The sequence below is a fragment of the Peromyscus eremicus genome, chromosome 8b (assembly GCF_949786415.1).
Source record: "Peromyscus eremicus chromosome 8b, PerEre_H2_v1, whole genome shotgun sequence".
NCBI lineage: Eukaryota > Metazoa > Chordata > Mammalia > Rodentia > Cricetidae > Peromyscus > Peromyscus eremicus.
The window spans coordinates 10,840,065-10,855,145 of NC_081424.1; the positions used below are offsets into that span (position 1 = coordinate 10,840,065).

At 42.5% G+C, this 15,081-nt stretch overlaps 1 protein-coding gene across 2 annotated transcripts in view; it reads right to left on the minus strand.

The window, feature by feature from the left end:
- Positions 1-203: 203 nt before the first annotated feature.
- Sesn1 (sestrin 1) overlaps positions 204-15,081 on the minus strand; it is a 103,705-nt gene continuing 88,827 nt past the window's right edge. For both annotated transcript variants that reach the window (XM_059272487.1, XM_059272488.1), the window contains exons 4-10: positions 14,393-14,575; positions 12,281-12,523; positions 6,418-6,565; positions 5,438-5,550; positions 3,783-3,973; positions 2,369-2,513; positions 204-1,380 (exon numbers count right to left, since the gene is read on the minus strand). In XM_059272487.1, coding sequence (XP_059128470.1) covers positions 1,294-1,380; positions 2,369-2,513; positions 3,783-3,973; positions 5,438-5,550; positions 6,418-6,565; positions 12,281-12,523; positions 14,393-14,575 — 1,110 coding nt within the window. In that variant the 3' untranslated portion in view covers positions 204-1,293. The remainder of the gene's footprint in view (positions 1,381-2,368; positions 2,514-3,782; positions 3,974-5,437; positions 5,551-6,417; positions 6,566-12,280; positions 12,524-14,392; positions 14,576-15,081) is intronic.

A 15,081-nucleotide genomic window follows, 5' to 3' on the forward strand; every position in this document is an offset into this window, starting at 1 on the left:
AAGGCAAGTGCACATCACACTGTTTCATTCCCCTGCTGCTCGGCTCTCTAAGTCTCTAGGCTTCAAAACTGGCTTTGACATTTCATACTGGTCACTTATCTGATTCCAGTTTAAGTGTGACTCTCCTTGGTTCAGAACTGAAACTCAGACTCTGTTACTAATTGTGAGGCTAAAGTATGACTTTATGAAATCAAGACAGCAAATTGCAGAAAATTATTCTTTATTGAAAAATACCAATAATACTGACAGACTTCAAAAGCAATTCACGGTTCCAGAATACAAAGTACTTAATACATTTTTTCAATGTTTGTATCTCAAAGTTAGCATTTTGTAAATCAAGATACAAATTTGACAACCTCACTAAAATATTTTCCAGCTTTATTCTGTAAGGAGCTGCACAACCTTCAAAGTCAGGGTCACGAGGTCAACAGGAGCACACGGGGCAGGATGCACCTGGGACTGTGCAGCAGTCCGCAGCAATATTTTCCACGTTTTCTGCACAAGACAGCTGCCCTCCAGTGTCAGAAGATCTTGGGAAACAGCATCAAAAAATAGCCTGTTTTCTGTTTTTGTTTTTCTTTAAATAACCCACACACTTTCATTATAAGATTGCTCTTTGGAGAAAATCTTTTGAGAATGCCACTGTGATATTATCCAATAACTGAATTTTAAAAACTATAATGAAAGAAATAAACTGTTACCATCGACATCGACATGGTCTTTGCTGAGCTGTGAGTAATAAGTCTATGCTTTTTTAGATGCGAGAAAAAGAGACCGTGTACAAGTTGAACTGAAAACCACACAAGGTATGTAGGTAGGCTCAGGGAGCAGCAGCGCTCACTTTAATCACTAGTAGCTTAGCTGGAGCAGCCACACACTCACCCCAGCCACTGCAGCACCCAGAGCTGCTAGACTCCTTATGTATAAACTTAGTACCCGAGTCCCAGTCCATACTCCAATTTACATACTCCAATTCTTGTTGTCTTATTACATCAGAGCAACAGGATTTGGAGAATTACGAGTTGCTGTATTGAAACAAGTATCCAGCATCCTGGACTGTCAAAAAGCAAATACTGTGACCAGCAGCCTTTCTTCACAGCTCTCACACTGAAGCTGCCAAGCACCCCCTGCTAGACAAGCAGTGGTGTCCCACAGTAAAGGAGCAGACACTAAAGGAATCATGGCACAACGGATTTCTGAATTCTTTTATCTACCCTTGGTCCTGGGGCTTGGTTCCACCCCCTTGTAGACTACACTTGCTGTTCATTCCAGGATCCTCTTGAAGGAGAGGCATCAGGTCATATAGCGGGTGATGGCTCTCAGAGCATACAGGAGTTCTGCTTGCATCCTAGCTTCTATAAGAAGCAGATTAACATGAACCTGAGGATAAAACACAGCATCATGTAAGAACAGATTATGAACACCACAGTTCTCAGTGCATTCGGTTAAAAAAATGTCCCAAATAAGTACAGTTATTTGTCCCTCAATATGATGAGTAATACTGATTCAGGATTCTCCTTGGACACTCAAATCCCTGGATGTTCTAGTCCCTTATACTAAATAGCATGCTATGCACATGACCAACGCACAACCTCCCATTACTACAATGTAAATGCCATATAAATGGTTGTTATACTGTCTGGGGAACAATGACAAGCTACTGTCACATATTTGGCACAAACATAATCATTGTGACTATTTGTGATCCTCAGCTGGCTCAATCTATAGATGCAGAAATATGACTAAAGGGCCAACTGCATATTCTACATGCTACTGAAGAACTGAAGTCTTCATCTGTCAGCACAGGTTCAGACTTCTTCTGGGATAAATGTCCTATTATTCTATTTACATGCCACTGCATGTCTTCTAGATATTTGTTATAGTTCAGAAAAATCTAGGCACTGCTTTGTCAGACTTTTAGAATTTTCTGCCAAACCATCCATTTCTAGAAAGATGCTTCAAAGAGAACCCCGCTTGTTAAAAGATCTTGCAAAGTGGTCTTAGGTGGAGAAGCTATGGCAGTTCCCCTTGTCTACTGAGGACCGGCCAGCCCACTTGTCTATTGAGGACCGGCCAGCCCACTTGTCTACTGAGGGCCGGCCAGCCCACTTGTCTACTGAGGGCCGGCCAGCCCACTTGTCTATTGAGGATCGGCCAGCCCACTTGTCTACTGAGGACCGGCCAGCCCACTTGTCTACTGCACTTCTCATGACACAGGCCTCTCTCAAGAGGTTCCTGAGACAGACGTTCTGGAAGGATGTTTTCAGGCTGTAGAGATGATGGATGGGGTTTGAGAGCCGCTAGATTATGGGAAGGAGAGTCATAATCACTGCAAATTACAGGTAAGCCAGCCACCACGAACACATACCTTCTCAGAGTGCTTGAACTGCCTCCAGAAGCTATCATACATTCTTTTGGTAACCTTTTCAGGAGTGCAGACAACAGTTTTGATATAAACTTTAAAGCTACGATCCAATAGCTGATTAATTTCGCCATAGTCATAGTCATCGTATCTGTTCAAAGACGTAAGAATGGACTACTGTCAGCGTATAATCTCTTTTCTGTGTGCAGCATAGACATATGTGAACACGCACTCTCCTCCTCACTTTGTGGGCAGTCAGTCCCAGAAATGATGCAGCGTTATGACGTTTAAGTGGGGTGGGATGAGGAGCACAAAGGAAGAAGTCAGGAAGAAGAGATGGTTCCGGTGCCCAGCAGACCATTCCTATAGGTGACAGAACTAACACTACAGCTCTGGGTACCAAGCAACCACACATTCACAATCACCAACACACAACCATGTTGAAACCAGCTCTGGAAAGAGCACAGATGACTGCTGAAATTAAGACTTTCTGTTTGTTACTGGTACTATTACACACCTAAGACGGTAATTTACTTGTGTACAAGTTTCTGGGGTCAGATGAAGAAAAAGTCAGGGATGGGTAGGGCAGGAGGGCTGCCTGGTCTCTCAGAATCTCATGGTGTCATTTTAGGAGAGGCTGAGAGGCTTGCATGCAGCAATGTCTGTTCCAACCACTAAATCCTGGGTTTCAGATCAGACAGGCATGCAAGGTATTGTGTTTTCAGTGGAAAAGGGAGAAAGTTCTTGGCAAAGTTGGTCCTAAAACCATCCAAGGAGGCTGAAGTCGATAGTCTGGGCACTGATTAGTAGAAATTAGTTTAAAACTGGTTGGATGTACTTTAAAGGCCCGAGCAGTGTAAATTAAAGAGAGCTTGTAGGTCTCTGATACATGGCATCATATATGAGAAAGCACATTTATCGGTTAAACAAACCATGCAGAAAGCCATGCAGTGTGGAATTTGTACATAAGAAGGTAGTATATGTTTCTATTCTCTAGAGAACACAGCGTGTTAGAACCCTAACAGGACCGAGAGAGTTCCAAGTAGCACAGGAGTGGGCCCTCTTCAAAGGGGCTGAATTCCAAGAAGCAGGAATGCCAGGGGACAGAAGATGACACCGAGAGATGGTCAGTGGCCAGCTCTGCTTCCCGTATGAGCTGGGACCACAGCTGGATCTTCCTTCCTGAGGTCAGTGGCACTTGTCAACTCCTCACCAGTCGAGCTGAGAGAGACGGGAGAGCCCAAGCTGTGCTTCTGTGACGCATGGCAACTATAAACTTAGTTGAGGGTACGTACGTATGTACGTATGTACGTGTGTGTGTGTGTGTGTCTGTGTGTGTGTGTGTGTCTGCGTGCACTGTAGGCACCCCAATACTTCCGTGTAAAGGACATGTCATTAAAGCGTAAGGAGGCAGACTAACCGTATTCCAAACATGCAGTGAATATAGTTCCAGATAGCCCGTCTGAGCATTGAGGTATCGACATCTTTGTGCATTGCCATTGTATTGTAAGTGAGATTGTAAGCAATATGAAATTTCTCGTCAATTAACTGTCCCACATCTGGATAAAGGCGATTCACCAGAGAATAACCGTGGTCTTCCCAGCAGTAGTCCTAAAAACAGAGAAGACAGGAATTACGAATACTTAAAACAGGAAAACCAGCTATGTGTCCACAGTGCTGCAGGACATGAGGTCACCGGCAGCTGGAATTGGTTCGCCGGCTTTGAACTCAGTTTCCTTTGAGCTGCAGTTCACTCTCAATGTCTAGACTGCAACATGAGAGAGGTATGAACTGTAATTTGGTCAGGTTTAAGAACCAAGGGAGCCACAGGTTTTCAGCTCTCTTCAGCTTCCCACCTAGCCTCCAGAGGCAACACAGACTCCTCTCCTTTGTTCCATGACTGCACACATTCAAGTGTTCCTCGAGTTTTGTGACTTCAGGCCAGCTATGGCAGTTAATACCTGTTGTCTGAATACTAGGAAAGATGAAGCAGGGAGACTAGATATTAGAGACCGTCCTGGACTACGTAACTAGACTATGCTACAAAACAAAAATGGAAAGAAATCCGGCTCAGTGTATCCATCACTCACCCCCCACCCTCTGGCCCATTGGATTCTCACCCATATTAACCAAGTCTTCTAATTCCTTCCCTGCAGAAAGTCTCCTTGACACCCTGAACAACTGGAGTCTTCAAACACCTCACAAGCCCTACTTCTACCATGCTCCTGTATTTCCCCAGAACATCTCTTTTGACATTATGCTGTAACTCTTGGTCACTGCCCACAGCCTACTGTAACTGAGTTAGCATTTAGGGCATCCTCACCAGGTTAAAGCTCTTCCACCGATGGCAGCAGGGAGCTTGTTCTCAACTCTCAGTGTTCAGTCTCTACAACCTTCTGAGGACACTCAACTGAGACTGAATCATTTCCAACTCTCTTTCCTTAGGATGTGAGCCCTGGCCCCTGCGGTACACCCAGGTACACCCTGCACTGGGCTACAGTCTCAGCTGCCCTTTGTTTTTTAGCCCACATCTCTCACATTCTAATCCCTCTCCAGAAAACTTTAGTACACAATAACCCTTTCAATTCTGAATTTACTATTTTTCACTACAGCTCAACTTCTCCTTGTGCCTAAATTTTGACCTTTTGAACAATATTTTAGTTTGGGTGAGGACATAGAAGGAAAAAAGTCTCAACAGTCAACTAGTTTCATAACTCTAATAAAGAGTTGTTACTTAGCATTGGCCTGTAGAGATAAGTGGGCAAGTTGAGAGCAGTAATTCACCTGTTTAATGTTTACTTCGATCCTAAACAATAGACTTATGACATAAATAAGCTATAGCATGACTCTGCTTTTGAACTGAAAACCTGACAAAATGCAGAGTGCAGAACAGATAATCTCTAAGTGTTGCTAATTGCTAATTCTCAACTTCCCTTTGGCACCAGAGGAGAGTGCCACTCTGGAGATGTGACTTGCTAAGCACCGAACACGCTTCTCAAGTCCAGGGGGCACTTTTCACACAGCATTACAGTGAGAGGTTTCTAAACAATTATGTTATACAAATGACAACTTTACCTGGACACGAAATGTTGGAACATGCATTCCATGTCTAGAGAAATCCTTATAGCCATAACTAGTATCCTCAAAGTGCCGAGATACGTCTCTTGCTGGTGTAACTTCATCATCATCTGAAATGATTTTGTTTTAAAGGAAAGGAAGTCTTTTAAAAGCTTTTGAAAACAAGATGCTAATTCATTTTACCCATCACAAATCAATGTGAGATAAACCATTTGTTACACTATATAACACTATGAACCAACGGTCTCCCGTCATCCATGCAGCTGAGGATGACCCTGAATTCTCTACCTTCTTGCCTCTGTCTCCTGAGTGCTGAGATTAGAGGCGTGTGTCACATGACTGACTTATGTGGTGCTGGGGGTGGAACCCAGGGCTCTGGGTATGCTGAACAGTCTACCAACTACACCCTCACCCCACAATAAAGTCTTAGTACAAACAAGTAGCTCACCACAGAACAGAATGTAGTAACAAGATTCTCTGCAATAAAATAAGCATTCATAGACTTCTGCATGGCTTTCATTTCCTCTGATGGACCTTCTCTCTCGTCTGTCCTCTCTAACTCATACATTTAAGGTTTCAATGTGTGGATTCTAAGTTAAGAACACCCCATTTGACATGTTCCACCCTTCCTCTAGTGCTAGCTGACCTTCCTACCTTTTCTCAGTTGCCTTTCTTAAAAAAGTATTTGTAAGTGGGAAATCTATGCAGTAGCCTTCCTGAAAGGAGGCATTTGGGTCTGCCTTTAAAAATATATCGAAATTCTCTAAATAAAAAATTTGGGCTTGAGCCAGTGGTGGAGGCACATGACTTTAATCCCAGCCCGTGGGAGGCAGGTGGATCTGTGAATTCGAGGCCAGCCTGGTCTACAGATGAGATCCAGGACAGCCAGGGCTGCACAGAGAACCCTGTCTAGAGTAGGGGGAAGAAAATTTGGGCTTGTAGGAGAAACGACATGACCATCCTCCAGTCGCTCTTACCCGAAGAGAAGACGAGCATGCTCTCATTCTTCTCCATCTCAAACCGCGACGCCATCTCCTCCTGGCTTGCCTCCTCCTCATCTCGACACTCCTGTAGCTGCTTCATCTTTTCCATGAGGGCTTCGACCTCAAAGAAGGACTCGCTTACCTGAAGAGACAGCAGTGGGGATGTGACATAGGGCAGGCCAGGAATGAAATTTAGGAATTCCATTAAGTCTGTCCTATAAAAATCTTTCTCTTACCAGAATATAGGAAAAATAAGTTTTCTTTAGCCTATGGGTTATCGAAATATTTAAATTTTAAGATTTAAGAGAAAAATATTTCAATAAATTATAATGCTTTTTAACCTTAAAAACAATAATGTAATCACTACTTATACTGTTTTAAAGATTAAAATTTAACACTGTTAATTTAAAGCAAAATTGGAAATTGAGTATTTAAAAATTAGCTTCTATTTGCTCAGGTAAATAAGATACACAGAGTACACACAGTCAACATGTCTATCATTTTTAAAATAGTAATTGTTCTATTTATACCGTTTACCAATTAAAATGAGACATGTCCTCACATGGCTCTGTGGCTGGGGCTAGCAGCTGTTCCTTGCTGGGATGACTACAACAGTGTCTCAGCTCCAGGGCGGTTAGAGAAATGACTTACACTGCGGGAACCAGACTGCATCTTTACTCTAACCCTGGGTCAAATCTATGCAAGACACACTGCAGGAGAGAAGTCCTAACATCTCAAATGCAAATGTTCAAGTAAAAAATGTTTTCCCCTCCATAAATTTCATACATTGTGCTGAGAACATTCCTGCTGTTTGCTTGAGATCCAGGGTCTCACGTAGACCAGGTGGCCTCTAACTAGGCGGGGAGGCTGAGGGTGACTTTGAGCCTTGGATCACCTCCTGAGGGCTGAGACTACAGGTGTGTATTTTTGCATGCTAGGTAAACACTCTACCAACTGAGCTATATCCCCAATGCCCACAAATGTGGTGAGACCTCAAAATCTTTCACTGTTTCCTGACTTCCTCATCCATTCTTCAGATGTTAGCTCACGTACTTTGAGCACGGTACCTCTTTACCTCCATTCTCAGCCATTCTTACCCAGCACCCTGCTCTTTCCTTTAGCGTATCAAACACACGTGTAATAGTTACATGATACCGATCCAGAGTCTGCCTCCTCCAGAATGAAAAGATCTCTAAGGGTAAGATTGTACAACAAATCTATTGTTGTACTGTCAATATAATTCTGCATTTTAAAAACTGTTATTTTATATGATATATGGTAGAGATTATGGTATAGTTAAGCCAAAGTATCTTATACTAAGCCCTTTCTCTAGCAATCCATGGTAGAAGTGTTTCTATGATGATACTGGAGGCTCTTCTGATACACACTCTTCCACAAGTTCTGAGATATGGTCAATAACCAAACCCAAAACAATGACCCAAAAAGATACACTCCAACACATAACATTTTCACTTCTTTTTTTATTGAAATACAGTCTCATGTAGCTCAAGTCGGCCTCAAACTTGCTCCATAGCTGACGATGTCCTTGAATGCCTGACCCTCTTGCCTTTACCTCCCCAGTGTTAGGATTATAAGTGTGAGTCACCAAGCCTGGCTCAGACTAGTCTCCATTATAGTCACTAATTTGATAAGAGAAATTACCCACATTTTAACTGTTTTTAGGAAAGATAATTCTTGGTAAATTATATTGAAAATTCTTAAAGGGAAAGGAAAAACAAAGTATGTTTCTTTTGCTACTAAACTAAATCATCTGAAGTTGGGATGCTTTAAAAGAAGTACAAATCATCATCATCATCATCATCATCATCATCATCATCATTTGAGAAAGAGTCTCAGTATGTAGCTAAAGCCTTGAATTCAACCTGTAGGCTGGTCCCAAGTTTGAAATCTCCCAAACTGGGTGTGGTGGCGCTTGTCTTTAATCCCAGCACTAGGGAGGCAGAAGCAGTTGGATTTCTATGAGTTCAAGGACAGCCTGTTCCACACAGTGAGTTCCATGATAGAGAAAACTACATAAAGAGACCTTGTTTCAAACAAGCAAACAAATTTGCAGTCTTCCTGCCTTACTCTCAAGTGCTGCGATTATAAGTACACCTACCATATCTGGCAGCAATTCAATATTAAAATGTTAATACTGTATAGGAAATTCTTTTTTAAAAATTTGCTTTTTAAGCCATTTGCATCTAAAAGTAGAGTTTTATATATGATAGTCCCTGAAGAATAGGTTCTATCCACTTACTGTCCAGTGTGATCACTGTAAACTACACACCTTCTCTCCGCTCACTGTCCAGTGTGATCAGTGTAAACTACACACCTTCTCTCCGCTCACTGTCCAGTGTGATCACTGTAAACTACACACCTTCTCTCCGCTCACTGTCCAGTGTGATCAGTGTAAACTACACACCTTCTCTCCGCTCACTGTCCAGTGTGATCACTGTAAACTACACACCTTCTCTCCGCTCACTGTCCAGTGTGATCAGTGTAAACTACACACCTTCTCTCCGCTCACTGTCCAGTGTGATCACTGTAAACTACACACCTTCTCTCCGCTCACTGTCCAGTGTGATCACTGTAAACTACACACCTTCTCTCCGCTCACTGTCCAGTGTGATCACTGTAAACTACACACCTTCTCTCCGCTCACTGTCCAGTGTGATCACTGTAAACTACACACCTTCTCTCCGCTCACTGTCCAGTGTGATCACTGTAAACTACACACCTTCTCTCCGCTCACTGTCCAGTGTGATCACTGTAAACTACACACCTTCTCTCCGCTCACTGTCCAGTGTGATCACTGTAAACTACACACCTTCTCTCCGCTCACTGTCCAGTGTGATCAGTGTGAACTACACACCTTCTCTCCGCTCACTGTCCAGTGTGATCAGTGTAAACTACACACCTTCTCTCCGCTCACTGTCCAGTGTGATCACTGTAAACTACACACCTTCTCTCCGCTCACTGTCCAGTGTGATCACTGTAAACTACACACCTTCTCTCCGCTCACTGTCCAGTGTGATCACTGTAAACTACACACCTTCTCTCCGCTCACTGTCCAGTGTGATCACTGTAAACTACACACCTTCTCTCCGCTCACTGTCCAGTGTGATCAGTGTAAACTACACACCTTCTCTCCGCTCACTGTCCAGTGTGATCAGTGTAAACTACATACCTTCTCTCCGCTCACTGTCCAGTGTGATCAGTGTAAACTACACACCTTCTCTCCGCTCACTGTCCAGTGTGATCACTGTAAACTACACACCTTCTCTCCGCTCACTGCCCAGTGTGATCACTGTAAACTACACACCTTCTCTCCGCTCACTGTCCAGTGTGATCACTGTAAACTACACACCTTCTCTCCGCTCACTGTCCAGTGTGATCACTGTAAACTACACACCTTCTCTCCACTCACTGTCCAGTGTGATCACTGTAAACTACACACCTTCTCTCCGCTCACTGTCCAGTGTGATCACTGTAAACTACACACCTTCTCTGAGCTCACTGTCCAGTGTGATCAGTGTAAACTATACTTTGTAAAAGATCCAAATTAAAATCTGGGTATAAGGAGCTGATGAATTAGAAAATTACCGCCCCCCCCCCTACTTTTTACTGTTATTAATAGAAAACAACCAAGAAAATCCAGAAACTCTACATTACCCTGGCACTAAGACCAGAGAAAGGCAAGAACCCAACTCTCAGTATCCTAGCAGCTGACACATGCTCTCACCTCCCACTTAAAACTCCCCAGCTTTGGTAAGTAACTGGGGGCCACATGCAGCCCACTGGTTAGTCTTGGGACCTGTCAGAATAATGCTGTGGTCAACCTGGAAGTGGTATTTCTTGTTAATTCACTGTATCTAATGCTAGTCTCAGTACCTGATAAATGTTAGACACTGAAGTAGGCATCTTAGTTCTTCAGGGACATTTAAGACCTCATCACAAGAACTTCATGTTTTACAGGAACCATGAAAGGAGGAGGCTCAGAAAGGCTTAACAACTTGCCTAGCATCAAACACATAAACCAGGAAGTCTGTCCACCTGCACTATCTGCCTGTTCCTGTGCTAACGGTGTACAGGTGACCACAATGCTAGTTCTGTGACTTATCTTTTCAAGCACAAATAAAGCCTTTTTATTATTAAGAATGTGAGGAACTCTGACCCACTGTATACAGGAATTAAAGTTACTTATAGAAAATTTCAACTTGTGGGCCACTGAAATGGTTCAGTGGGTAAAGGTGCTTACACTGAACACTTAGTGACCAGAATTTGATCCCTGGAACCCATTAAAGGGGAAAGGAGAGAACCACGTCCATGAAGTTGTCCTCTGAGACACACACAGACACATACACACAATTTTTAATGAAAAGAAATGGGGCTGGAGAAATAGCTCAGTAGTTAAGAGCACTGACTGCTATTCCAGAGGTCCTGAGTTCAATTCCCAGCAACTGTATGGTGGCTCACAACTATCTTCAGTGGGTGCTGATGCCCTCTTTGGGTGTTAAGTCGTACATGCAGTTAGAGCAGCACTCACATACATAAAATAAGTAAATCTTAAAAAAATCAAATTGTTGTGACTTGTTTTAAAGGAATAACAAAACAGAAGACAGAAGGTAGAAGTGAAAATATCTGTCTTAGTTAATGTTCTATTGCAGTGAAGAGACACCAGGACCAAGGCAGCTTACAGAAGAAACTATTTAACTGGGAGCTTGTGTACAGTTTCAGACTTAGTCCACTATCATCATGGTAAGGAACATGGCAGCCGGCATGCAGGCTTAGAACTTAGACCACAACTCACAGACAGTAGGCAGAGAGCTGCTGGGAATGATGGACTTTGAAACCTCAAAGTCAACCCTAATGACACACCTCCTAATCCTTCCCAAACAGTTCCACCAACTAGCATTCAAATATATGAGCCTATGGGGGCCATTCTCATTCAAAATACCACAGCATTTAAACAAACTGACATTCAGCTGTTATCATTAGAGTCTATATATGTACAAAATTAAACACAAAATAATTTAAAGGGAAAATTTGGAGATCAAAGTTGAATTAACTTCCTAAAAGCCAAACAATTAAGAAGCCAGCCTTTTCTTCTGCTGCTGGAGGAGGAAGAAGAGGAGGAGGAGGAGGAGGAAGAGGAGGAGGAGGAATGCCACTAGGAGATATCCTCTATCAGGGTCACACTATTTTAAGCCTTTCCTTATGTCATAGTTGTGGACACTCTGTATTACTGGTTCTTGTTGGCTAATGGACCTGAAATGACTTAAGTGTAACCCCCTAGAAGAGCCCATAGTTTTATATATCCCGCAGTTCAGTGGTTCTCAACCTTCCTAATGCTGTGACCCTTAATACAGTTCCTCATGTTGTGGTAACCTCCAACCATAAAATTATTTTCATTGCTACTTTATAACTGTAATTTTGCTACTGTTATGAATCATAATATAAATATCTGATATGCAGGATGGTCTTAGGTAACCCCTGTGAAAGGATCATTTGACCCCCCAAAGAGGTAGCTGAGAACCATGGCCTCAGCATCTAGACTAGTGAATGGGCATTGGAGGTAGAAATAAATTCAGCCTTAAAAGTTAGATCTAGCCAGGTGATGGTGGTACGTGCCTTTAGTTCCAGCACTCAGGAGGCAGAGGCAGGTAGATCTACAGAGCAAATTTCAAGATAGCCAGAGCTACACAGAGAAACCCTGTCTTGAAAAAACAAACAAACAAACAAAAAAAGACCTAACATCTCTATGGTCTTGACAGGTTTTTGAATAAGCCAGATGAGAAAAAAAATAAGTCATAGTAACTAGTCTTACTAGAATCTCATGACAAATAACACTTACCGAAATATTTCCTGCTGAGCTGACTTGCATTTCATCCACACTGTGATTGCCGTTCGTAATGTCACAGATGCAGTAGTTACTAACAGAAGGAGGTCTGAAGGTGTGGCCACCATCACAGTGAATTTCTGGACTAATTCCACAGCCAAACGTGAACGAGGCAAGAGAATGATAGTGTGTGAGTAGAACCACAGCATGGACCAACTCTGCGAGAGACCAGCTGTGTTCTTCAGCTTTCAAAAGCCCCTGGTGGATGAGAATGGGTTTTTAATCTGAGATGTGTGGTAAAAGCATAGTTTACTTTAGTATTTAAAAACTGAGTGAAAACAGGCCTAAATACCATATAAAGCCTGGTTAAGATTCTAATTTAAAACATATAAAACCTATAATTTGTTAAGTTTTATTAAAAATCTATTTAGAAATATGAGCTTAACATCTATTGGCACACTGTCAGTTTGAATCTCTGATGTAATAGAATTCTGTTTTGCTTGCAATCAGTTGCCGTTTCAGATATTGGGTAAGAATAAATCACATGTTGTCCGTGGAAACGTAGGTTTGTGTTAAAGTGGACACTACTGTTGGCAATGTCTGCTTTTTATTTAATCAGGCCTTTTAAAGGAACTTTTAAAGACAGTGGCTTGAGCAATGTTATTCTAAAGATTCTCCAGTCCTCAATTGTTTGTCCTGCATAACTCCTACGATCCTTCAGTTCTGTCCCAGGTGCTTGGCCATTTAGTTTACGATCCTGAGTGCTTTCCTAGCAATCTAACTGGTACTGTATTAATCGTGTTCAAATACTGCACCTTCCTGACAATTTCTCTATTATGTAACAGTGTCTACACTGTTCTACAACACAGATGAACAAGACTGAAATAGGTTTTAAGTGTTTCTATCATGTGGTACGCCTCTTCAGAGAAAGCTGCTTTGTTTTTTTTAAACTCTAGAATCAGAAGAAACTAGTTTAAGATGTCATCTACAAACAAAGATGAATGAGATGCCCTTCACACCTTGAGAACAGACACACTCTCAACAGTGCCCACGGCTGGTAAAGACGCAGCTCAGCAGGAACGAATCACTGGGAAGTAGTTTCTGCGTCTTCCGAAGCACACTGGCTTACTGTAGGGAGACCCAGGAGTCACACACCTACTTATTTACCCAAGTAAGCTGGGAACTTTTGTCTACCAAAGTGTTTACATATGAACATAACAATTTTATTCATAACTGGTCAAAACCGGTACTTATCAGGAGGCCCCTTAAACAGATGAATGGGAGTGTCATTCAGCAATAAAAATAAATGATCTATGAAGTCATTTAAAAAAGATAAGAACCAGACAAGGTAGCTCACATCTGTAATCCCAGCACTCCCGAGGGTGAGGCAGGAGGATCAAAGTTCAAGGCCCTCTTGGGCTACACAGCAAGTTCCAGGCCAGCCTTGACTACATAGCAAAGCAAGACCCTCTCTGAAAACAAACAAAAAATACTCAAGTAAAAAGATAGAACCTCATATGCATATTGCTAAATGAGAGTCGTCTGACTGATATTCTGGAAATGGTACAGTGTAGACATAACTAGAGGTCAGCATGGCACAGTGACTACTTACTATACAGTACTGTACAGTAATGGTAACATGTTGTCATGCCCTTACAAAGAGCAGATCCTGGTGAGAACTATGGACTTTAGATAACAACAGTATACCAACATTGGCTCACTACTCACAAGTAAATGGACCACACAAAGTCCACAGGATAACAGCACAAAAATGTGTCTTCAGATCCTCTATCTGACTTTCCTTCCCTTTTCTCCCCTTCCTCCTTTCCCTTCCCCTCCTTTCCTTGGATACTCAGTCTCACATATCCAAGGCCAGCTTGACCCACAAATCCTCCTTCCTTCCTTCCTTCCTTTCCTATCTCCGAAGCGCTGGGATCACAGGCTTGCAGCAGCACGCCTGTCTGTTCAGTGCTTGGCAATGAGCCAGGGCTTGGTGCGGCCAGACAACCACGCCAGCACCCGAGCCACACCCCAACCTGCTGTCCAATCCCCACAAACCCACAACTGCTCTCAAAAGCAGTGTCGCTTTAAACACACGACAAGATGGGTTAGTTCTCTCACACGTACCTCGATGTGTTCTTTGGTGATAAGCCAAGGCCTGTGGGCTAATACTTTGTTAAGTTCTCCTAAGTTCTGTAGTTTTTGAGGTGCATTCTCTAAACCATTGAGCCACTTGGGATCCCCACCAACATGAAGGAAGTCATTTACATGTAGATTCACTAGGTAGGAACACTGATGCCTTGCTGCGGCCTTCACAGAAAATAAAAAGACATAATTATGTTAAAAGTTTAAACCATTACAAATCTGTTTTCTTTCCAACATACAAAATAGCCTTTTGTTTATTCTGTTTTAAGTTTTCCAGACTATAGAAATACACATTTTATTTAGAAATTAAAAAAACAAAATCAAATAGAAAACGTCTCAGAAATATTTCAGTAACAAAATATTGCTAAAAAAAACTTTAGAAATGTTGTCTGAGTGCCAGCTTTCTGACCCTGAGACTAAGGACTGTGGGAGGGTCTTCTCACTGAACTGTCAATCATTATACACACACCGAACAGGCTCACCACCAGGCATGTCAGCGTAAACCATTCGTAACAATGCTATGACCCTAGCATTCGGGAAGTAGAGGCAGGAGGCCCAGGAACTCATGGTCACCCTTAGCTACACAGCAAATGTGAAGCCCGTCTAGGCCACACAAGACTTTTGCCAGAGAGGGAGGGAGGGAGAGGGAGGCATTGCTGACATCTTATGCT